Raw genomic sequence first — 26,425 nt, 5'->3', positions numbered from 1 at the left:
AGAAGGCGCGTCACGTGAGTGAGTGACATTACACCGCCGACCGCTCTGCCTGTTACAGGAGCTTCATTGTATTTGATTTTGTAAGGTATTAAAGATCAATTCATAGCGCTGATTTAAAGGTTAAAGGGAACCTGTCACCGGGATTTTGTGTATAGAGCTGAGGACATGGGTTGCTAGATGGCCGCTAGCACATCCGCAATACCCAGTCCCCATAGCTCTGTGTGCTTTTATTGTGTAAAAAAACCGATTTGATGCATATGTATCAAATTGTTTTTTTTTTACACAATAAAAGCACACAGAGCTATTGGGGACTGGATATTTTGCGGATGTGCTAGCGGCCATCTAGCAACCCATGTCCTCAGCTCTATACACAAAATCCCGGTGACAGGTTCCCTTTAAGTAAAAGTTACTGCAGGGTAACGGTTAAGGAATACTCTTCAGATAATGCTGTGAGCGGCGGGGCCGGTATATTGGGACTCGGGGGAGATCTGTGGATGACACATATAGCATAAGATGCTATATAGTGTCATCCACAGACACCCCCCCCCCCCCCCCCCCCATAGCAGTCTCATCCACAGATCCCCCTCCCCATAGCAGTGCCATCCACAGATCCCCCATAAAAGTGTGTCATCCACAGATCCCCCATAAAGCTTACTTGTCTATCCCAAGTACATCCACACCATCGGAACGCGTCTTCTCTGCTACAGGCAACATAGCGTGTAAGAAGAGAGCTAGCCTCAGCCCTGACCATGTGGACATGTTGTCTTTTTTACATTGTAATGCAACATTTTTATAATTATGTAACTCCTAAATTTGTTTTAATATGGCCTTTGAACATAATTTCTAAACTAAAATTATATAAACCCCTTTTTTTTATCATTTTGGTGTTTTTTCCCGATTAATCGATGAAATTATCGACAACTAATCGATTATTCAAATAATCGTTAGCTGCAGCCCTAACTGTAAGTTTGGCTGTCAGTAATGAGTATGGGGTTCTCCTGACAAAGGATGTTGGGGAAAAGAAGAATTGGGGTCAAAATTCATTTTTACCTAAACCTTTTGTTCTTGCAGGAGTAGAGATGAGCGAAGCGACTTCAGATGCTACATCCGAAGCCGCTTTGCTCCAAAAAAATGTATAATGCTGTACGGAGTAGGGATCGACCGATTATCGGTTTTACCTATATTATCGTCCGATATTCAGGATTTTGAACGCTATCGACATCTATTTTGCCGATATTCCGATAACTTATCGGGAACAAGGATCGTGCTGCTGTCAGCGCTCTGTTTCCTCAACAGCACAGGGGAGAAGGAAGCAGTGTCTCCCTCCCCCCTGTGCCGCTGCCACCAATGAGAGGAGGGAGGACAAAAGGAGGGGAGGGGCTGTAGCCACTGCACCACCAATGAAGATAACACTCTCATTAATTCAGATACAGGAGGCGGGAGCTGGCTGCAGAATCGCATAGCCGGCTGCAGAATCACATAGCCGGCTCCCGACCTCTATAACAAGTAGCTGCGATCTGCGGGAGTTAACCCCTCAGGTGCGTCATCCTGAGGGGTTAAATACCGCAGATCGCAGCTACTTGTTATAGAGGTCGGGAGCCGGCTATGTGATTCTGCAGCCAGCTCCCGCCTCCTGTATATGAATTCATGAGAGAGTTATCTTCATTGGTGGCGCAGTGCACCCCCCCACCAACCCCAGTATTAATCATTGGTGGTGCAGTGCGCCCCCCCCCCCCCCCCACCATAGCCCCCCAGTATTAATCATTGGTGGCAGTGGCTACAGGGTCCCCTCTCCCCTCCTCATGCTCCTCAGTGGCAGTTCCGATCTGAGCCCCAGCAGTTTAATCCTGGGGCTCCGATCAGTTACCATGGCAGCCAGGACGCTATTGAAGCCCTGGCTGCCATAGTCGGCTCCCTGCTGCTCTGTGCAAAGTCCTATTCACCCTGATAGAGCTCTATCAGGGTGAATAGGACAAGGGTTCTAGTCCCTAAGTTGGCTAATAGTTAGTAAAAAAAAAAAAATAACACACCAAAATATTACCGTAATTATAAATGGGAAAAAAAAAAAGATTTACAAAAAAAACTACACGTTAACAATAAACATTCATTTTCAGCAGATTTGTGTAGGAATTAATTTTTTTCAAAAATGAAAATTCACAGAATATCGGTATAAATTATCGGCTATCGGCCTGAAAGTTCACAGATTATCGGTATCAGCCCTAAAAAATCAATATTGGTCGATCCCTATTACGGAGAATGTACTGCCTCCAATGAGGCGAAGTCCGTTATTCACAAAGTCACGTGAGATTTTGTTGCATAACTTCGGTACTTGATTATTGCAGTGGAAAAACCTCTTCAAAACTTAGAACCGAACTCTGCTTTGGTTCCAAGTGGTACCTTGGAACTGAAGCAGAGTTCGGTTCCAAGGTTTTTCACTGTAATAATCAATTACCGAAGTTATTCAACGAAGTCGCGCACGACTCTATGCCGGAGATAAACTGCTACCAGGAGTGTCTGACAGCGGCTTTATCCTCTCTTCTCATTGAATACTCATACACGTTTGGCCTGTAAGGTGGTCATACACATTAGTCTAAAGTTAACCAAAACGGACAATTTCAACCAAGACAATTCAACTTTGGGTGAGATTTACCAATGAACGATCGGTTTAGCTGACTGATGACAGTCTCAAAAGAAGTTGGCCACGTTTGGTACTTTTGTCCCATGTAAGATCTTTCTTTGAAAGAACGTTCCCAGAAAGATCTTTTGTCCATGGTTTCATTGAACATGTATGGCCAGTTTGAAGAACTTACACCAACAGATTATCAGACCAATATCTGTCCAATCAGACAATAGTTGGTGTGTATAACAAAAGATCTGTGTGTGTGATAGGCCATCTGACCAATGATTGGTCAGATAATCTGCTGGTGTAAATGCACCCTAAGAATCCATTCACACGTCTGCAATTTCGTTCCGCATTTTGCGGAACGGAATTGCGGACCCATTCATTTCTATGGCGCAGCACGATGTGCTGCCCGGACACGGAACTGCGCATCAGCACTTCCGGGTCAGCACTTCCGTTCCGCAAAAAAATAGAACATGTCCTATTCTTGTCCGCAATTGCGGACAAGAACAGGCATATTCTATTAGTGCCGGCAAGTGCGGTCCGCAAAATGCGGAAAACGCACATTGACGCTGTCCGTGTTTTGGGAATCCGCGGAACCGCAAAACACGTTGCGGACGTGTGAATGGAGCCTAATGTGTATGGCCACCTAAAGACCTGGGGCGTTTAATAAAAGTGTCTACCAGCTGTGTCTTGAGCATTCCTAAGACCTGCTTTTCTGATAAACAGACAGATCTTCAGAAAGGAATATTTTTGCTCCAGACACCAAAATTGCTTTCCCCAAGGTCACAAGGAGCTGACCTAGTAATTAAACTATTTGTCCTGTAAGCAGCTTCTAAATGCCTGGACTCTTCAGTACACATTTGCCCAAGTAGGGCCAAGCCTTCTGTCTGCCTTGTCTTTTCTTTTGGTCTGACCCCTTCCTCACCCTTCCGGAAGTACGATTCAGGCCACTGGGTCAAAGATTCAGTGTCCTCTTTCATAAGCAAGTGACCATCTGGCATGGAAAAGCAGCTCTAGAGTTAACAGCTTGAGTGCCGGAGCTAAGTGGCAGTGCCACCTCAAAGCTAGTTAAATACGGTATGTGATTAAGGGCTTATTCAGGCGACCCTATGTTTGTGTCCGCATCCGTTCTGCAATTTTGCGGAATGGATGCAGACCCATTTATTTCAATGGGGCTCCAAAAGATGCGGAAAGCACACAGGGCCAGATTTATCATTCCTCTGACAGCTCACGCCACTTTCACATATGGCTAAAGTCAGTTTTAGCCAAGTCAGATTTATGATCGGCCCTTTAAGACTGTAATAAATGTGGTTTGACGGTAGCAGTTTATCCGTCAGTAAGCAGCTTTACAAAAGTCGCACATCTTTACGAAAAAGTCGCACGTTTTTATGAAAAAGTCGCATGTTCTATTAAAAAGTCTCATAAGATAAGCATGGTCCTCACTGGAGTGAAATTGGGACTTTTTTGCGACTTTTTTGCGACTTTTTTAAATAGTCCCAATAGTAAATTCTCATTTACATAAGAAGACACGCCCACTTTCAGAAAACTGGCGAGCATAGTGCTGAGCAGAAAAAAGTCGCAAATTTGTGCGCAGTTTTAGCGTTTGGGACTTTTTTGGGACTTTTTCACTCCATTATTCTGACCTGAGCTAATGATAAATCTGGCCCACAGTGTGCTGTCCGCATCCATACTTCCATTGCATGGCCCTGCAGAAAGATGGAACATGTCCTATTCTTGTCGACAAGAATATGCATTTTTATCATAGGGCTGGCTGTTCTGTTTTGCAAATACAGATACGGGCATCTGAATGAGCCCTAAATCACATTAGATCCTATCAGATGGGAATGTTAAGGAAAGCCTTACTGGTCCTTCTCCTCCACCGTTTCCATGAATGTTTCTGCTCTACATTGACTGTCTGCTACAGTTAGGCAGAATGTATAAAGGCAGTGTTTAGGATCCCAATGTGTGGTTTTGTGTCAGACAGGGTGCCTTGTAGAATTTTCCGCGGCTGTAAATCGGGTCCATTCATTTGAATGGGATGGCAAGCACACATGGATTTCTGTAAGCCCGTTTGGGTGAATAGACCAATATCTGCCGTGTGTGAATGCATACTTTCTCTGCTGACATACCTCTAGAATTTTTGTAGAAAGATTGCATGTTTTTTTTTTTTTTTTGTGATTTTTGCTTTCTTGTGTTTATCTTAAAACTCGTTCTGACCAAGGCCCCCTGACACTGGTGACTTTCTTGTGTGGCGTGACGTTCAGCAGAGCTCTTCCGGTAACACATGATGTTTGCCACAAAGGTGTTTCTTAGACTCCTCTTCATAGAAAAAATGCTGAAAATACCCATTGGCTTAGGTTGCTGAAAATTCACACATGGCGGTGGTTGGTTTGTCAAAATATACACAGCGTCAGAGCCATGCCAACTTCATGAGAACAAATAAAATAAAAAATAAGAAAATCGAATGTGAAGCCAGCACTTTTTGTGCACAATGGGGGCAGGTAAATCAAAGTGGTCTTTGTCACCAATAGCAACCAATCACAGTTCAGCCTACATTATTCAAAAGCAAAATATAAATGAAAGCTGTGCTGTGATTGGTTGCTATGGACAACAGACGGGGGGGATAATTTATCAAAATTGGTTTCAAAGGAAAACTAGCTTAGTTGCCTGTGGCAACCAGTCAGATTTCACCTTTCACTTTTCAGAACTCCTTTGGAAAATAAAAGGTGGAATCTGATTGGTTGCTGTGGGCAACTAAGCCAGTTTTCCTACGCACCAGTTTTGATAAATTCCTCCCCAGTTTCTTTTAGAAAGTGTTGATGAATAAAGCCAATAATTTACAATCTTACATTTCTAATTACTCTGGTAGCTATGGTATCTGTAGAATCTAAAGGGGTTTTCAGAGATTTTTATACAGATAACCTATCCTCTGGGTTGAGCCTGATACCAAGCACATCCGCTATGCAATGTGCGGCACTGTACTTGTAAGCTGTGAGAAGGCTGCTGATTGGCAGGGGTCCTCGGTGTTGGACCCTCTGGATAGGTCACCAGTATATGTTTGGAGGGGGTCTGAGACCCAGGACCCCGCTGATCAGCTGTTTGCGAAGGCATCAGCGCTCCTGTAGGCCGAGTGACGACACGTTCAGTAACATGGCCTAGGAGCAGCTAATCCCCATTGAATTGAATGGGGCTGAGCGCGATACTGAGCGCATCCGCTTAACAATGTACAGCACTTTGCTTGTAAGCTGCAAGAAGACTGCTGATTGGCAGGGGTCCACAGTATTGGACCCTCACCGATCAGATACTGATGACCTATCCTGAGGATAAGTTAAAGAGGACCTTTCACCGATCCTGACATTGTGAACTAAGTATACAGACATGGAGAGCGGCGCCCGGGGATCTCACTGCACTTACTATTATCCCCGGGCGCCGCTCCGTTCTCCCGCTATGTCCTCCGGTATCTTCGGTCACAAAGTTATGGTAGGCGGAGTCTGCCCTTGTTCTGCTGTAGCGCTGGCCAATCGCAGCGCAGAGCTCACAGCCTGGGAGCTCTGCGCTGCGATTGGCCAGCGCTACAGCAGAACAAGGGCAGACTCCGCCTACCATAACTTAGTGACCGAAGATACCGGAGGACATAGCGGGAGAACGGAGCGGCGCCCGGGGATAATAGTAAGTGCAGTGAGATCCCCGGGTGCCGCTCTACATGTCTGTATAGTTAGTTCACAATGTCAGGATTGGTGAAAGGGCCTCTGTCACACGAGCGTGACAGATTAGGTCCGGATGCGTTCACTGAAACTCACACCATTTTGCAAGCAAATTCAGTCAGTTTTGTCTGCGATTGAGTTCAGTTGTTCAGTTTTTTCTGAGCGGGTGCAATGCGTTTTGATGCGTTTTTTACGCGCGTGATAAAAAACTGAAGGTTTACAAACAACATCTCTTAGCAACCATCAGTGAAAACTGCATTGCATCCGCACTTGCTTGCAGATGCAATGCGTTTTTCACTGAAGACCCATTCATTTCTATGGGGCCAGGGCTGCTTGAAAAACACAGAATATAGAACATGCTGCGTTTTTCACCCAACGCAGGACTGATGCGTGAAAAAAAATGCTCATGTACACAGACCCATTGAAATGAATGGGTCAGGATTCAGTGCGGGTGCTGTGCGTTCACGTCACGCATTGCACCCGCACGGAAAACTCGCTCGTGTGAAAGGGGCCTAAAAAACAAATCCTGGAAAACCCCTTTAAAGGTATGTTGCCACACTGGATCGGTTTGCTGTGGCCTTCCAAAGTGTAGAGTGACATGTGGTGTGGATTTCTAGATCTGCAGCAAGTCAATTAATGCTGTGGATTTCCACTGCAGATTTCATCCTTTGCGGTACACAGGGTAAAATCTTCAGCAAATCCACGTGTAAGGCCTCATGCACATGACCGTTATTCTGGTCCGCATCCGAGCCGCAGTTTCACTTCAATGGGGCCGCAAAAGATGCGTACAGCACTCCATGGGCTGTCCGCATCCGTTGATCTGTTCCATGGCCCCGCAAAAAAAAATATAGCATGTCCTACTCTTGTCCGTTTTGCAGACAAGAATAGGCATTTCTATAATGGGCCGCCTGTTTCGATCCGCAAATTGCGGAAGGCACACGTGCGGCTTCCGTGTTTTGCGGATCCTCAATTTGCATCCCGCAAAAAACGCAACGGTCGTGTGCATAAGGCCTTACTCATACTTATTCTTCACAGATTTTTTTTCTCTACAATTTAATATTGCCTAGTACCTTTAACAATGGCCTTTCGTCCTGCCACCCTTTTTAGTAGAAAAGTCACACATAACTTATGAGAAGTGCAATAATTCTTGAGATTTTATTATACAAATTCTTGGTGGAGCCCTGCCCTTCAAAGGACTGTTTAAAGGGTTTGTTCCAGAAAAGTTAAAACTTCAGACAACCCTTAAAATTAAAACAACAAAAATGTTTTATCCTCGCCCATTTCTCCAGCACTGGTCCGGTATGCCCGCCGTTCTTGGTTTACAAACAGCAGCGGGGATGTGCCTGGAATACGGCACAACAGCTACAGCCAATCCCTGTCCTCATGTCTAGATCTGAGGACAGTGATTGGCTGCCACAGTGACTTGCCGATTACAGGCACTTCACCGCTGCTGTTTGTAAACCAAGAACGGTGGGCATACCGGACCAGTGCTGGAGAAATGGGTGAGCATAACATGTTTTTTTTTTTTTATTATTATTTTTTTTCTCCTCAAGATATTTAATTTTGGAAAAACTTATTTTAAATTATTTTTTTTTTTTTCATTTTAGGATGCTGTGTGATTCACATAGCTGACTTGGTTATACCCTCAAGTAGACACACTAAATGATCTAGGGAATGTAATGTAATGCCAGTAATTGTCAATTAGTAATGTGTAGTTTATTGGAGCTCTTGTAATATAGTTTGTGACCAACAGATGGTGATGTGATCGTAACGTGTTTTTACACCTGTGCACATGACCCTGGTATCTTATAAAGTGATGACAGATCAGGTGCCTGTATATTTATACAAATGTTCTCTTGTGATATTGCCATCATAACTTTATATTGTACTTTCTGTATAAATAGGTTTTATGCATAGTGACTTTCAGTGACTGTTGTTCTTTGCTTTGCAGTTACAATGCCATCTCTTCAAAGATCCAGTGTAATTCTGTAAGCTCAGACCCAGGTTGTCTGTTCCTGTACTTGGTGTAAGTGTGTCGGTTCCAGGCTGGAGTGGAAAAAGGCTGGCAAGGTACCCCGACCTGGAAAAAACTAAGGCCTCGGGAGGGTGCGCACACTTAAGATGTCCTTGAGCAGTGGCGCACCAGGAGGGAAAGGTCTGGACACAAATCCTGTGGAGACCTACGACAGTGGTGATGAATGGGATATCGGAGTGGGCAATCTGATTATTGACTTGGATGCGGATTTAGAGAAGGACCAGCAGAAACTTGAAATGTCAGGATCTAAAGAGGTGGGCCTGCCAGCCCCCAATGCTGTGGCCACGCTCCCTGATAACATTAAGTTTGTGACGCCTGTACCTAGTGGTCAAAGCAAAGAGTCAAAATCCAAATCAAAGAGGAGCAAAAGTAGCAAGGACGGAGGCAGAAGTAGTCAGGCCTCCTCTGGACTTTTCCCATCTGGAGAAGCAAGTAAAAAGGAAGCGTCAGGACGTTCTGCAGATAATGGGGGTAACTCAGGAGTTCCCACTTCTGCAACAACTCCTTCCAAGGGAGGAGAGAAGTCTGGTAAGGCAGCCCGCAGCTCGTCGAGTTCTAAAAAGGAAAGCGGAAAGGCTAAAAAGGACAAGAGTGAGGTACCTGGGGGAAGTGGGGACAAAGAACCCGTTGGAGTTCTACAACCGCCTCCTGGAGTTGGTGGTCGCGGAAACTCTGTTCAAGACTCTATGGGAACTGCAGTGGACCAGATGGGTGGGGGAATGGCGGCGGACAGTGGGAATGCTTTGAATGTTATAAAATCAGAAAATGAGGATCCTGAGCTGGATAATCGAGGATTGAAAAAGGTCAAGGCTGAAATGGTGAGTGTGTGCGGGTTCAGTATCTTACATATTGAATTTTCTGCTGTAAGTTGTGTACAAAATTCAAGCAAGGGCGCAGAGATCACTAATTCTGCTTCACATGATAAGATGGTTCTTCATTTGTCTTGTCATTGGCTAAAACACTGCACATGACAAGTTACTTTGGCGCTTCTCTGCCTCTCTAAGCGTAATTTGTGTGTGTCCGTAATCTCCCTTAGGCCAATTTCAGATGAGCCCGTGTGATTTCCCATTATGGACACTGCTCGTTTCGCAGGAGCGCACTGCATTATAATGATTTATAATGTTGTGTGTCTCTGCATGACCTTACTTCTACAGAATTATGATGACAGCTTTATGTCAGTATAAGGCCTCATGCACACGGCCGTGAGCGGTCCGTGGTATCCCGGCCTGGCATCATGCTAAGAGCAGGAGCGCATGGCGTCATTGGTTGCTATGACGCTGTGAGCTTCACACCGCCGCTGCACTACAGTAATACACTCGTATGATCTATACAAGTGTATTACTGTAGTGCAGCGGCGGCAAAAAGTGCATGTCGTCATAGCAACCAATGACGCCGTGCACTCCTGCACTCAGAAGAAATCCAGGCCGGTATCACATGGTCCGTGTTCCACGGACGTGTGCATGAGGCTTAATTCTGTAGCTTCAGTAATACGCATGCATTTTCTAGCTGCAAGGCACACTACCACAGAGTGTGAACACAGCCTTGGAGAAGTTTTGTAAAGTGAAAATCCTTGGCATCCCATTTAATGGGGAAAAAGGTGATACCAGGTTCTTTTTGGCAATAATGGGGTATTCCCATCTCAGACATTTATGGCATATCATGGGAATATAGTAGTTCCACTTCGTTTCTCAAAGGGGTCCTAAGCGCTTCTCCTGCACCATCGGGCTTCCTTTGCCCAACTTTTCCTTAGGGTCCATTCACACGTTCGTAAGTGTTTTCCGGATCCGCAAAACACTCACACCGGCAATGTGCGAACCGCAATTTGCGGACCGCACATCGCCGACACTATAATAGAAAATGCCTCTTCTGGTCCGCAATTGCGGACAAGAATAGGACATGTTCTATTTTTTTTTTCGGGAACAGAATTGCGGATCCCAATAATGCGGATGCAGTCATTTCTGCAAATTGCGGAACAGATGCGGACCCAAATTACGGACGTGTGAATGGACCCTTATAGTTTCCTTGCATCCCTACTCTGCTTGCTGGAAAAGCTGAGCAGGTGAGGCCTGATGGTGCAGAGCAGAGAAGCTCTGCTGCATGGTCATGGTTTCAACAAAGATGTAGGTCCACTGTAATCTTTTACTGAGATGTTTTTGTATGTAGCTTTTTAAGGTAATATATTTTATTGTATAAATGTTTTTGTGATGACTTCTAAACACATTTTGGGGTAATTAACTGAGAGCTGGTGGAGTTTCTGGGATAAATGAAATTGCTGGGTCATGGAAAGCCATGCCCTTCTACCAGGCCCCTGCCATGTTCTGGGAGAATAGCAAAACAAGACCAAAAGTCATAAATTTAGTGACTTGTACATCAGCTTTCTGGCATCAAATCCACTGATATATGTCCTCCATTATATTTTAAATTCACTGGGGTGAGATCATTACACCAGTCGTCTCTTCTGTTTTGAGCGTATATGTAAATTATATTAAAGGGGTGGCCGGCCTGAGGTGGTGGTATTGCTTACCTGGTCCTTGCCACTGGGTTTGGTCTCTGTCGCTCCCATGTCGACTCTTCCTCTCCTTTCGTGCTGAAAACAACATTAGTTGACAGGGAAAGAGGTGACCGCAGGCAGTAGCGGTGATCTGCTCCCCACGTGCCTGTGATCGGCTGCAGGGAGAGAAAGAGCCGGCCCAGGAGCGACAGACTCTGAATCCAGCGGCGGGGATGAGATAAGTATGATCTCTACTCTGGGAGGTCTGTATTAATCTTGGATAATCCCTTTAATTCTAGTGGTTCAGTTTCTCATCTATGATTAGGCCATGATGAAATGTGGCTTATATGTTGTGGTTTCTGCAGGGTATTGTACAATATATGTGAATGGAGTTTTCTAAAGTGAACCTGTCCCCAGCGACCTCTCTATCAAGCTGCTTCCAGACACATAGCCGTGGGTCACCTGATTAAAACACTGGGGCACATTTAGGCGTAAAATTACTAACTGGTCGTGCGACTAAACATTGTTGTTTTACGCCATTTCCACCATTTGGTCGTGTCCGGGGCCATGCTGGGGCCAGGACTCCAGCCCATGCAAATTTACGTTTACGCCTGTAAATAGGTGAAAAAAGGATCAAAGGCTCAGTTCCTGAGTTATACTTTATGTGCAAATTAGACCTTTGGCGTCACCAGTACCCTCCTTGCACCCAAGCTGCGCTATTTTCTGTGGCCAGCTTTGATTGGCAGGGATATGCAGTAGTAAAGCAGCCAGGGTGTGGAGCTTGATGAAACAAGAGCAATGGTGAAGCCCTCATTGCACCAGAGGACTGATTTGCATATTGAAAAATGTATCGTAACTCGGGAACAGAGCCGTGGATCAACAAAAGAAAGACAGCGTTTTAATCAGGTGAACCACAGCTATGTGTCTATGGAAACAGCTGGATAGGGAGATTGCTGGTGAGAGATTCCCTTTAAGGCCTTGCTGTCAATTTTCATGCACACAGCATGCGTGTTGTGATGAGGATTTTCCACATCGGCAAATCTACGCTCTAATCTGCGTTTAATTAATTGCAGCTTCCATCCCGAGACCCTCCCCCTTGTTAATGTACAGAGGATATGCTTTCCTTCTGCCTGTAGTTGATCACCACGCCTGCACATCGTGATCAAATGTGAATCTGCAGTCTTTCCTTTCTTTCATCTCTGTGGTGTGACCTATATAACAGAGGGAGATGTGTCTGTCAGTTCATTTACCTAGGGGCTCGCTGGCCTTCCAATCCCACCCATCTGTAGTATCAGGATTTAGCATTTCAGCAGGACTGTGGATGGTAAATAGTTAATACCCATCAAGGCGCTGTGGATATTCATTGAAGCACTTGGGCATTTGAGTATTTGGCACCTTTTCAGTGATAGTTTTCTATTCATTTCAGTGGAAGTAGTTTTTATACTAATCTGTAAAATCGCTTCTCCGGATTGGGCAGACATTATGATCGTTGGCCGGGGGGGAGCATGCCGGTGTTCTCAATAGGGAGAAGGAAATGCCCTAATTTGCTGTTGGGTAAAATAAGGACACCCATTCACATTTGTATGGCCACAAATATATTATTTTGGTAGGGGAAATGAGAATGCTTTAAAGGGGTTCTTCAAGAATAATTATTTTTTTTTTTGTGCACGCAGCCTGCGTCTGTAACCGGAAGATTCGTGGAGCCGGAAGAACGGCTCCACGCAACTCTGGTTCTCTGCGATGCGTCGGCTGTCTCTGTTTCCCGGTCCCCAGAGTATTCACATCTGGTGCTGCATAATGACTGGCTTCAGAGGGGACATGCTGCTTATGGCCACATCACCGCTGAAGCCAGTCATTGGCTGCAGCACAGGATGTGACCATGGCCATAAAGCAGTGGATGGAAACACTCCAGAGACTGGAACCATGGACACAGCTTATGAATCTTCTGTTTATAGAGGCAGGCTGCAGGCACTTCATTTTATTCCGGGAGAACCCCTTTTAAAGGGAACCTGTCACCAGGATTTTGTGCATAGAGCTGAGGAGATGGGTTGCTAGATGGCTGCTAGTAAATCCGCAATATCCAGTCCCCATAGCTCTGTGTGCTTTTATTGTGTAAAAAAAACGATTTGATACATATGCAAATTAACCTGAGATGAGTCCTGTCCCTGACTCATCTCAGGGACAGGACTCATTTTGGGTTAATTTGCATATGTATCAAATCGGTTTTTTTACACAATAAAAGCACACAGAGCTATGGGGACTGGGTATTGAGGATGTGCTAGCGGCCATCTAGCAACCCATGTCCTCAGCTCTATGCACAAAATCCCGGTGACAGGTTCCCTTTAAGCTGCACCTGTCTTATGATTCCACAGGATTGACCAGTTCTCCATCACGCTAGATTGGCTCCACCCACTAATAGATGTATGTGACCAGCGTACATTGTGTTACTTTCCATAATAGAAGAAATTGGACTTTAAAGGGAATCTGTCACTATGATTCTGGACTGTTGTCTCCTGCAATACATGAGTTATACTGCAATAAGTAGGGAGGGGTGGAATTTATCTCAGATTGGGGTTTTACGCCAGTCTATGATATCCCCTGCACTGCCAGAGGATGTGGCTCATTTCTGGCGAAGCTCACTCCCGACGTTTCCTCTGGCATGCCTTGTGCCCAGACTGAAATGTTCAGCAGCTCCGAGCTGCCATCGATTTTACTCTTCTTTTACACCTGAAAACGGCATAAAAGCGGATAAATTCGCCAGGCCCTTCCCTGCCTTCACCGCGTCCCCTTTCAAAAAATTGGAAAAAGAAAGTATAGAAATGCTACTTGTCCCTAGATTTAGGCCTCAGTGGTGTTTCAAAAGTTGAGGTCATGAGGTTTGCGACTTTTTATATATTATATTCATTCTGAGAATGAACTGGTGTGTATGTATGTGTATACACAGGAACTGGTGTGGAGGGAGTGAGAAATGCTCAGAATGAATACAATTGTAAATATTTAATTTTTAAAATTTTTTATTTATACTTCTGCCCCTGGTTCCCTGGTTTTGTCGGCACTCGGAACTGCGCTGAAGTCCGGACTGCTGTGCTGACATAATGGTGAGGACTCCTGTGCGCATGCACAGCAGTCCTGACAATATATTTTAGCAGAGCTTTAAATGCCCTAACCTGGTTGGTTTGTATATTCCAGTCCTCTGTTTCCCATTTCCCCTTGAATTTGAGTGACACCAAGGGAGTCTGACCCCCGCTTAGCCTTCATCCCCTATTGAAATATCATGTAATCTCCTCTGACTGTTGTGGTTTATAGGGCAGTTGGGAACACTAGTGCTGTGTGAACATCCATTTGGCTGCCAGCAGTCTGTGTATGGCCTGCAGGGAAAGAGGTGACCGCAGGCAGTAGCGGTGATCTGCTCCCCACGTGCCTGGAGCAGTCATTACCACGTGTAATGTGCATCTGCATTTTGCATCTCTCCATGTCTATAGGAGAACCCTAGCGCCAGTGCAGTTTCTTCATTCCCTATTGTTTTACATTGTCTGGCGCAGTGTTTTATCTTTCCACATGAAAGCCCTGTGGAATCTTAGTGATAGTAGTCCTCTCAGTATGTTAATAGAAAGGATTGGTTTGTCTTGGATTGCTTAATTCAGCTTGGTATGAGATGCACTGGATCCTGGCATCTGGCACATCATTTTACGCTCACAACTGGACGTCCGATTTAAGAAAAACCTTATTTGGGCTGCTTCCCCGCTGTTTATTATCCTTAAGGCCTCTTTCACACGAGCGTGAGTGTGACGGATTAGGGCCGGATGCGTTCAGTGAAACTCGCACAATTTTGCAAGCGATTTCAGTCAGTTTTGTCTGCGATTGCGTTCAGTTTTTTACACGTGGGTGCAATGCGTTTTGATGTGTTTTTCGCGCACGTGATAAAAAAACTGTTTACAAACAACATCTCTTAGCAACCATCAGTGAAAAACGCATCGCATCCGGAAGCAAGTGCAGATGCCATGTGTTTTTTACTGATGGTTGTTAACCCCTTAGGGACGCATGACGTACCGGTACGGCATGTTTCCCGAGTCCTTAAGGACCCATGACGTACCGGTACGTCATGAGTTTAAAATAAGATTGCGGCGCCCCGGGGGTTAATCCGAACGGGATGCCGGCTGAAATCATTCAGCCGGCATCCTGTCACAATGCCTGTCACAATGCCCCGGGCGATCGCAGCAAACTGCAGGTCAATTCAGACCTGCGGTTTGCTGCGCTTCTAGCCAATTCTGATCCCCCCCCCCCCCTGCAATTATTAACCCCCCCCCCTGCACCCCTGAATGATATTATGTGGGCGGTTGTCGCGGGATCCCCCGCCCGCCTCCCCTTGAATAATTGTTGGTGGACAGTGGTTATACCAGGGTGTCAGCACATTGCTGACATCGGTGATGCGATGTCAGCCGTTTAACCTTTTCCATACAGCGGTCCGTACGGACCGCTGTATGGAAAAGGTTAACAGCTCAGGGAGCACCCTCCCTCTCCCATCAGGGGGCTGCTGTGCCTTTGCAGCCCCCCGATGGGAGAGGGAGAGAGCCCCCGTCCTTACCCTTCCCCGTCTGCGCAGTTGTGGCTACAACTGAGCAGTCGGGGAAGGTTCCCATGGCAACAGGACGCCTTCTCAGGCATCCTGTTGTCCATGGTGCTGAACAGATCTATGCTAAAGGCATAGATCTGTTCAGACAAAGTGTAAGTAAAGTACAGTACCCTATATAGTGTACTGTACTGTATTATACAGACATCAGACCCAGTGCAAAAATCATACCCTACCCAAGATAATCGCCCAAAAACTGAAAAAACTATGGCTCTTAGTCTATGGAAACACTAAAACATGATTTTTTTTTTTTTTGTTTCAAAAATGAAATCATTGTGTAAAACTTAAATAAATCAAAAAAAAAGTATACATATTAGGTATCGACGCGTCCGTATCGACCGGCTCTATAAAAATATCACATGACCTAACCCCTCAGGTGACCACCGTAAAAAAAAAAAAAAAAAACGGTGTAAAAAAAGCCATTTTGTGTCATCTTACGTCACAAAAAGTGTAATAGCAAGCGATCAAAAAGTCATGCACCCCAAAATAGTGCCAATCAAACAGTCATCTCATCCCGCAAAAAATGAGACCCTACTTAAGATAATCGCCCAAAAACTGAAAAAACTATGGCTCTTAGACTATGGAGACACTAAAAATTTCTTTTGTTTTAAAAATGAAATCATTGTGTAAAACTTACATAAATAAAAAAAATTGTATACATATTAGGTATCACCACGTCCGTGACAACCTGCTCTATAAAATTACCACATGATCTAACCTGTCAGATGAATGTTGTAAATAACAAAAAAAAAAGTGCCAAAAAAGCTATTTCTTGTTACCTTGCCGCACAAAAAGTGTAATATAGAGCAACCAAAGATCATATGTACCCTAAACTACTACCAAAAAAACTGCCACCCTATCCCGTAGTTTCTAAAATGGGGTCACTTTTTATGGAGTTTCTACTCTAGAGGTGCATCAGGGGGGCTTCAAATGGGACATGGTGTCAAAAAAACCAGTCCAGCAAAATCTGCCTTCCAAAAACCGTATGGCATTCCTTTCCTTCTGCTCCCTGCCGTGTGCCCGTACAGCAGTTTACGACCACGTATGGGGTGTTTCTGTAAACTACAGAATCAGGGCCATAAATAATGAGTTTTGTTTGGCTGTTAACCCTTGCTTTGTAACTGGAAAAAAAATATTAAAATGGAAAATCTGCCAAAAAAGTGAAATTTTGAAATTGTATCTCTATTTTCCATTAAATCTTGTGCAACACCTAAAGGGTTAACAAAGTTTGTAAAATCAGTTTTGAATACCTTAAGGGGTGTAGTTTCTTAGGTGGGGTCACTTTTATGGAGTTTCTACTCTAGGGGTGCATCAGGGGGGCTTCAAATGGGACATGGTGTCAAAAAACCAGTCCAGCAAAATCTGGCTTCCAAAAACCATACGGCGCACCTTTCCCTCTACACCCCGCTGTGTGGCCGTACAGTAGTTTACAGCCGCATATGGGGTGTTTCTGTAAACGGCAGAGTCAGGGCAATAAAGATAGTCTTGTTTGGCTGTTAACCCTTGCTTTGTTAGTGGGAAAAAATGGGTTAAAATGGAAAATTAGGCAAAAAAATGAAATTCTCATATTTCATCCCCATTTGCCAATAACTCTTGTGCAACACCTAAAGGGTTAAGGAAGTTTGTAAAATCAGTTTTGAATACCTTGAGGGGTGTAGTTTATAGAATGGGGTCATTTTTGGGCGGTTTCTATCATGTAAGCCTCACAAAGTGACTTCAGACCTGTAGTGGTCCCTAAAAATTGGGTTTTTGTAAATTTCTGAAAAATTTCAAGATTTGCTTCTAAACTTCTAAGCCCTGTAACATCCCCAAAAAATAAAATATCATTCCCAAAATAATTCAAACATGAAGTAGACATATGGGGAATGTAAAGTCATCGCAATTTTTGGGGGTAGTACTATGTATTACAGAAATAGAGAAACTGAAACTTTGAAATTTGCAAATTTTTCAATATTTTTGGTAAATTAGGTATTTTTTTTTATGCAAAATTTTTTTTTTTAACTTCATTTTACCAGTGTCATGAAGTACAATATGTGACGAAAAAACAATCTCAGAATGGCCTGGATAAGTCAGTGTTTTAAAGTTATCAGCACTTAAAGGGATACTGGTCAGATTTGCAAAAAATGGCCAAGTCCTTAAGGTGAAATAGGGCTGAGTCCTTAAGGGGTTAAGAGATGTTGTTTGTAAACAGTTTTTTTTATCACGTGCGTGAAAAACACATAAAAACGCATTGCACCCGCGCGGGAAAAAAAAGTGAACAACTGAACGCAATCGCAGACAAAACTGACTGAACTTGTTTTTCATTGAAGCCCCATCCACTTCTATGGGGCCAGGGCTGCGTGGAAAACTCAGACTATAGAACATGCCGTGTTTTTCACCCAACACAGAACTGATGTGTGAAAAAAATAAAAAACACAGTCCCATTGAAATGAATGGGTTAGGATTCAGTGCAGGCGCTATGCGTTCACGTTGCACATTGCACCCGCGCAGAAAACTCGCTTGTGTGAAAGGGGCCTAAGTGCGGCAGCGCTGTGATCTGATAATGCACCTGGGTCCGTGAATGGGTCCGGATTCAGTGCGGGTGCAATGTGTTCACCTCACGCATTGCACCCCCGCGGAATTCTCGCCCGGCCTTAAACCTGCACTGAAATACATTGTCAGTACTGCTGTGCATGCGCACACGAGTCTTCCTTTAGGTTAGCACAGCTGAGCAGTCCGGATTGGATTTCAGCACAGCTCTGAGTGCTGACAGCAGGGGAATGGCGTATGAAAAAATAGTGATCTGGACTCCTTATGTGCAGTACTATAATAGTCCAGAAATGTGGGGACAGGGTCTCTTTAAGGGTACATGCACAGGGGTGTAGGTTTACTAGCAGAAAATCCACCAAAACTGCACCAAGAACTACATGTGTGACTTGCGGATTTGCAGCAGATCTCACCCTTGCATCCACACACAAATGACACAAGTAATTGACGTGCTGCGGATATCAATTCCATGTGGCAGATCACTTTCTGCACTGAAGAACACAGCAGAGTGTACATGAGATTTGTCTAATTTCTGTATTACACTGCACTTTTTCGGCACTGCAACGTGTGCAGACACTGTATGTAGGGTTTTAGTTGGAGAAAGCAAATTCCCACAAGCAGTAAACTGCCAGGCTGGTAGCTAGAAAGGTGTTTGACGCCACCAGCGACTGCCTTTCACATGGTGCATGCTGACAGACCTCTGGCTGGATCCCACTCTCATCTTCTTTCCCTGTGGCATCTGTCATACTCATCAGGAAAGGGGTAGGAATGAGAGCGGACAGAGGACGTAGAACTTGTCAGCAACGGGAGGCAGGGGTCAGAGGCTAGGGTGACAGACAGATGAGGGTTGGCAGCTTCTGCCATGGTCACGTAGTGTGAGACAGTGTGCCCCTCAGGGAGCAAAGCCATGTGTCCAGATAGAACGGGCTCCCAGCAGCCGCCGACGCTGTGCACAGGAGCTTGTATGGTTCTTAGGTGGCTTTTATATTTTGATTTGGCCATGTTGTGTTTATTTTACATAATGATTAACGCCACCCATAACAGAACATATCTGTCCCAAAGAAAAAGCCTTTAGCTTTGATTACGGCACGCATTCACTGTGGCATTGTTTCGATAAGCTTCTGCAATGTCACAAGATTTATTTCCATCCAGTGTTGCATTCATTTTTCACCTAGATCTTGCTTTGATGATGGTAGAGTCTGACTGCTGCGCAAAGCCTTCTCCAGCACATCCCAAAGATTCTCAGTGGGGTTAAGGTCGGGACTCTGTGGTGGCCAATCCATGTGTGAAAATAATGTCTCGTGCTCCCTGAACCACTCTTTCACAATTTGAGCCCGATGAATCCTGGCATTGTCATCTTGGAATATGCCCGTGCCATCATGGAAGAAAAAAACCATTGTTGGAATAACCTGGTCATTCAGTATGTTCAGGTGGTCAGCTGACCTCATTCTTGGAGCACATACTGTTGCTGAACCTAGACCTGACCAACTGCAGCAACCCCAGATCATAGCACTGCCCCCACAGGCTGGTACAGTAGGCACTAGGCATGATGGGTGCATCACTTCATCTGCCTCTCTTCTTACCCTGATGCTCCAATCACTCTGGAACAGGGTAAATCTGGACTCCTCAGACCACATGACTTTCTTCCATTGCTCCAGAGTCCAATATTTATGCTCCCTAGCAAAGTGAAGCCTTTTTTTCTGGTTTGCTTCATTGATTAGTGGTTTTCTTACGGCTACACAGCTGTTCAGACCCAATCCCTTGAGTTCCCTTCGCATTGTGCGTGTGGAAATGCTCTTACTTTCACTATTAAACATAGCCCTGAGTTCTAATGTTGTTTTTCTTCTATTTGATTTCACCAAACGTTTAAGTGATCGCCGATCACGATCATTCAGGATTTGTTTCCCGCCACATTTCTTCCTCGAATATGATGGTCCCCACTATCCTTCCAGTTTTTAATAATGCATTGGACAGTTCTTAACCCAATTTTAGTAGTTTCTGCAATCTCAGATGTTTTCTCTGCTTGATGCATGCCAATGATTTGACCCTTCTCAAACAGACTAACATCTTTTCCACGACCACAGATGTGTCTTTCGACATGGTTGTTTAAGAAATGGGAAGCAACTCCTTGCACCAGTTGGGGTTAAATAACTTATTGGCAGCTGAAAGATAATCGCCCATGTAGTAATAATCTAATAGGAGGTGCATAGCTATTTACTTAGTTAAATCCAGGTGGCGACTTTTTTTTATTTATTTTTTGACAGGCAGTGTATATGGCAGCAAAGAAGTCACAGTACGCCCTGGGTGCTGTCATTTTGAGACATTTTTCTTCAATATGGAAATAATTGTGCCTAAATGTATTGCACCTTGGTAAATCTGTGTTTCTTTGTAATATAGCATCTTTGTGGAGTCAGAAAACCTCCAGCAAGAACACAATATATCCTACGATTGTCAGCGGCAGAGCTAACAGTCCATCTTAATAAGAGTGCCTTCACGTACAGGAGATTTTGTTGCAGAACTGGTTTTCAGTTGCAGAAATCGGGTCACCTGTAAAGGCAGCCTAAGGCCTCTTTCACACGGGCGTGAGTGATTGGCTCCGGATGCGTTCAGGGTGCGCTCAGTGAAACTTGCACCATTTTGCAAGCAAGTTCAGTTTTTTCCGCCCGAGTGCAATGCGTTTTCAATGCGCGTGATAAAAAAATTAAGGTTTACAAACAACATCTCTTCTTCAGGATGTAATGCATTTTTCTCTGAAGCCTCATTCACTTCTATGGGGCCAGGGCTGCATGAAAATCGCCCAATATAGAACAGGCTCCGTTTTTCGCGCAACGCAGAACTGATGCGTGAAAAAAAAAAACGCTCATGTACACAGACCTTTTGAAATGAATGGGTCAGGATTCAGTGCGGGTGCTATGTGTTCATGTTGCACATTGCACTCGCGCAGAAAACTCGCTTGTGTGAAAGGGGCTTAAGTGTGTATGCATCCGGTGCGGGTTTGTGTGCAGAAAATCCACACGAAAAACCCACACATAAATCTGCACTATTTATTGGAGTGGATTTTCTGTGTGTATTAACCTTTTCATGACCAAGGGTCATTGATGCCCCAGTGTCCAGGTCAAAATGTTCAAATCTGACATGCGTCACTTTGTGGTAATAGCTTTGGAACACTTTTATTTATCCAAGCCATTCTGAGAGAGTTTTCTCGTGACACATTGTGCTTCATGACGGTCATAAATTTGAGTCAATATATTTCACCTTCATTTATGAAAAAATCCAGAATTTACCAAAAATTTTGAACAATTCGCAATTTTCAAAATTTACATTTCTCTGCCTTTAAAACAGAAAGTGATACCTCATAAAATATTTATTACTTAACATTCCCCATATGTCTACTTTATGTTGGCATCATTTTGTAAATGTCATTTTATTTTTTTAGGACGTTAGAAGGCTTAGAAGTTTAGAAGCAATGCTTAAAATTTTAAGAAAACTTCCAAAACCCACTTTTTAAGGACTGGTTCAGGTCTGAAGTCACTTTGTGGGGCTTACATAGTGGATACCCCCCATAAATGACCCCAGTGCTGTGGCCACTGATACACTGGGTATTTAAAAATTTACTATGACGTATTACCTTTTATATTATCCGTACCTGTATAAACCTCCTCAGCTCTTTTACCACTAAGGACGTATGTAATACATTATGACTAGGGATGAGTGAACTTGTGTTTCAAGTTCGGCATATAAGGTTCGAGTTATGTAAGAATTCCGTTATGGATTCCGATACCACGGACCATAAGTTTATTGTCCGTGGTAGCGGAATCCGTATCAGAATTCTTAGATAACTTGATCGCTAGGATACACCCCCGTTGTCTGATAGGTGCTGGTCCCACCTCTGGGACCCACACCTAGCTCATAAATGGAGCCCTGAAAGTCACGGAGGGCACACTGCGCATTCGTGACCGCCCTCCGTTCATTTCTATGGGGCTGCCGAAAATAGCCAAGCAAAGCATAATAGTCAGGAATATGATCTCCCTGCCTCCTTAATGAATTCGATCAGAAACCTAGTGTCGAAAGTGAAAATATCCCGATACACTTCTGTTTTCGGAATCCCTCGCTCTGTGAATGACGGTTATCTGATAAAAGTTCGATGCAGTCAGTAAGTCAGGATACCAGAAGGCCTAAAGGCTGTTTTACACAGTGATTGTCATGAAGGAAGCGTTCCATCCCGGCAAATGCCTGCTCTCTAGCGGAGAAAAACTGCTGCTATCTCCTCCACAGCATTGGGGGGGATGATGGCTATGCCATCCCTCGTCCCCATGCTGACTAGTTGTTTGCCGGCAGTAGATTGTGATTAGACAGAACGATCTGCCGCCGGCAAGTGATGTTTAAGCCTGCCGAAAGATTCCAGTTGCCCGATGCACGAACGTTTGCTCATTCACTGGGTAATCGGCAGCAGTAATAGACTGCTAGATTATCGCTAACGAGTGTTAGCTGGCTGACAGTTGGCCAGTCTAATACAGGCTTTTGCTGACCACTTACCTTTAGATACAGATTGGCTAAAATGGCTAATTATAAGTATATCAGTTTGGCCAAAGGCTGCATGCAAAGTTTGCTCCAAGACATCCATTGTCCCACAGATATCAACTGGAAATTTTGAAAAGGCAAGTTTGAATCTTTTTTTTTTCTCTCTCTCCAAGCCCCTCATTATGTGCTGTGGTATGTGTATTTTAACCAAACAAATCTCCCCGATCCTGGCTTTCTGTCGATTTTAAAAGGATGTTTGGCAAGATGATCTCCACTCTCATATTGATAACAATGGTGTCAGGCTGGGGTCCACCTATACTCAGGATAGGCAGGGACCCGACACCCCACATCTTCACCGATCAGCTGTTCGGCAATATCTCCCGTGCTGGAAGCTTACAGCGCCGTCTCCTTTGTAGTGGGCTGAGCTAAATTCACACATAATGAAGGAGAAGGATTGTTTAAACATGGGAATCCTGCAGGCAGAAAGGTGGATATTTGAGGTGGCAACAGTTTACGGAAACCAAATGCAACTGCTCTGAGAAGCTGGTGTGTGCTGCATCCTGGAATGGGATCAGGAGACCTACAGGTAAAACTATATATTCTATAGACCTAGAAGACCTTTTCTCGTCTACAACCAAGCCGTTTAGCAGACCTGACCATGTTTGCTCTGTTATGTCTTCTAGCATCATGCTTGTTAAAGGCAGGGAAGATATGACAATTTTATGCAGTCAAAGTGACAAATGACTTGAGAATGATTTTACAGCACTTTGTGATGCCTAGGGTTAAACTGCCGGAGTCTGCCAAATCAAGTGTGATCCAGGTAAGGCTGGGTTTACATCGTGTTTTTGTCCCACGTTGGGAAAAAAAACATGCATTATTTTTTTTTTACAATTGAACCCCTGTTTAGCATCCAGCAGAGACATCCGTTTAACGTCTACAGTTAACAGAAATATGATGTAGAGCCAGCCTATGGCTAGCCTTAAAAACATTTCTGCTACAAATTTGCCACCTGTAACCATTCCCCTTCACATGAGTGTGACAGCAGTATATAAATTTAAAGGGCTGTCTGGAGCTGTATTAGGGTCCATTCACACGTCCGTTGTTTCTTTCCTGATCTGTTCCGTTTTTTGCGGAACAGATCTGGACCAGATCTGGACCCATTCATTTTCAATGGGTCCTGAAAAAAAATCGGACAGCTCAATGTCTGATTTTTTTTTTTCAGGACCCATTGAAAATGAATGGGTCCAGATCTGTTCTGCAAAAAACGGAACAGATCAGGAAAGAAACAACGGACGTGTGAATAAGGCCTTAAGGGGGATGTCCTCACTTATTTTGTTTTATTTTTTGTCTTACCTGTGAAGTGAACTTTACTTTCTCCCTGCCTCTCAGTTTCAGCTCTGTGGGTCTTGGGCATTCTTTTCTGCAAATACTAGTCCTCGCATGTGAACTTCCTGCATGGATGGGGTCACGCCAGTTGTAACGGTCCCAGTACTGCTGGATCACATGCCATTTGGAGACAAGTAACTGCTGAGGCCAGTCATTGACTGCAGCAATGCATGTGACCTCATCACTGTAGGAAGTTTGCATGTAGGGAATGGAAGCGCAGTGAAGACTGTCTGTCTGAGAAAACCTGGTTTAGGGTGTTTTAAAAAATAAAATAAAATCACAGACAAACCCTTTAAGCTAATAAAAAAAAATATGCAATAAAGAAAAATGTTCCTGCAGCAGTACTGTGCTGTACATCCACATGACCACTGCAGCCAATCACTGGTCTCAAGTGTGCCATACATACTAGCTGTGGCAACCAGTGATTGCATGTCTGGAACGTCACCACTGCAGAATAAGTCCCATTGAGGACCACTGCAGTGCACTGTAGCAGCGGTGAATTTAAGAGGTTAAGTAATGTGTGTCGCCCCCCCCCCCCCCCCCCCCCCCCCCCGCCCCCTCAAATTAAATAAAATCACATTTTCTATAGTCTAATTTTCTTAAACCCTTGGTCCATCTTACTCATCTTGGTCCTTGTTTCCTTTGTTGTTCAGGGAACATTTTCAGTTCTAGGAGATGACTACAACTTGAAGAGGTTGTACGCGATTTTGAAATTGATGGCCTATCCTTAGAAAAGGAATCAGTATCTAATTGGAGGGGGTCATAGTCCCGGCACCCCCACTGATCAGCTGTCCGGTGAGCCCTACAGCCTTCTCACAGTTTACTGGACACGGCGCAGTACATTGTATAGAAGCCCAGTGCAGCTGGGCAATGTGACCGATGAATGTGCAGTCATTGACCGCATTGGTCACCTTAGTACTGCAGTCTCTTCATCAGGCTGATCAGTGGAGGTTATCCTCCACTCACCACTTGATGACTTATCTTAAGGAAAGGCTATCTATATCAAAATACTGGACAAACCCTTTAATGACCAGGTTTGTACAAAAAGGACCAGTATACTTTGGCTTTAGCAGCATCACATTTATGACTTTCTGCAAGTCTTTTTAGGCTTTCCTGACTTTTCTTGGATACAGTGGAATTTGCAGTCTTGATGAAGGCAGTATTGGGTATCCTCATTTAGGATTGTAGGGGGCTTTGAACACCCGTACAATTCGATCATCTTGCATGAAAACATCACCCAGAGTTCATAGCACATTCTGTGCTAGTGAGTGCTTTCCATGGGGGGAGGGGGTCCCTAACCCTTACGGCTCATGCACACGACCGTATGCCCTCCGAGACATATGGTCCGTGAGCGGGCCATGTGTCCCGGAGCGGCAGACATCGGGAGCGCACAGCATCATAGATTACAATGATGCTGTGCGCATTGGGCAGCCCATGGGGCTATTTTCCCCGCACTCATATGATCATATGAGTATGGAACAATAGTCCCGCGGGCGGCCCGATGCGCACAGCATCATAGTAAAACCTATGATGGTGTGTGCTCCCGTGCGCACGATGTATGTCTTGGAGGGCATACGGTCATGTGCATGAGCCTTTACCCTTACAGTCCTGACATTGAAGCTCTTATGGCGCTACACTGTTTTTAATATTAGAACATTACTTCCACACAAAACCTCTATATCTTGCTAGTAATCATAAAATTTATTTCCTCGTTCATCTCCTTTGAAAAAAGGTAAGTTCTCTTGCTCTGGTTCTTTCACAACCCCTTATGGCCTAAATGGTTTACATCTTTAATGAAGTATTGTTCCCAATATTTATTCCCAGTGATTGTTCAGATCATTGAGCTACCTATTAAACCAGGCATTTTGTCTGGTAGAATGGACCATGGTGACTAAAATGAGCCCTTTTCCTCTGCAATCGGTGTAAACAATGCATACAAATTATTACTTTTAGTTATAAGTAAATGAGGCGCTCGGAGTACAGAGGGGCTGGCCTAGCCCCTTGGAGCACTGCTTCACCTCCACCTCTCCTCTTCCCAGTGACTTTGGCAGGGCCAGGCATCCGCACTGCTCCAATGCCTCGCCCTGAAATCTTGCCGATGCGCTGGTGGCAGTACTATCGGTGCATGTGCTGTGAGGATCTCAGAGCGGGGTCGACCACAAGAGATCTCCACTGCGTTATCTATTATCTGCTTAGGCTTCATGCACATGACCGTATCTGTTTTGCAATCTGTGTGTGCTGTCCGCACATTCTCTTGACCTGGTTTGTGGTCCGCATTTTGTGGAACGGATGCGCGTACATGGATTATCAGTTTGCTTTCCACATCCATATGTCCGTTCTGCTGAAGGATAGAACATGTCCTATACTTGTCTGCAAAATGTGAAGCCATTGAAGTCAATGGGTCCTCAAAAAATGGGGATGCAACACAGAATCTGTATTTTGTGAACCGAAGAAAAATATATAGTCATGTGTATGAGGCCTAAGGCTCTGTTCAAAAACATACTGTAAT

General features: G+C 44.5%; 1 protein-coding gene across 3 annotated transcripts in view; it reads left to right on the top strand.

Annotated features, from left to right (window-relative positions):
- The window catches only part of ZNF609 (zinc finger protein 609), an 82,823-nt gene that overhangs the window by 8,112 nt on the left and 48,286 nt on the right, over positions 1-26,425 (top strand). For 2 of the 3 annotated variants that reach the window (XM_040413763.1, XM_040413762.1), the window contains exon 2: positions 8,279-9,180. In XM_040413763.1, the coding sequence (XP_040269697.1) occupies positions 8,449-9,180 (732 nt within the window). In that variant the 5' untranslated portion in view covers positions 8,279-8,448. Of the gene's footprint in view, positions 1-8,278; positions 9,181-23,233; positions 23,351-26,425 lie in introns of those variants that run through there. The other variant, XM_040413764.1, reaches the window with a different exon arrangement.

This window comes from Bufo bufo, chromosome 1 (assembly GCF_905171765.1).
Source record: "Bufo bufo chromosome 1, aBufBuf1.1, whole genome shotgun sequence".
In the NCBI taxonomy this organism is placed as follows: Eukaryota; Metazoa; Chordata; class Amphibia; order Anura; family Bufonidae; genus Bufo; species Bufo bufo.
Note: the sequence above shows the minus strand (reverse complement) of the source record. Positions and strands in the feature narration are given on the sequence as shown.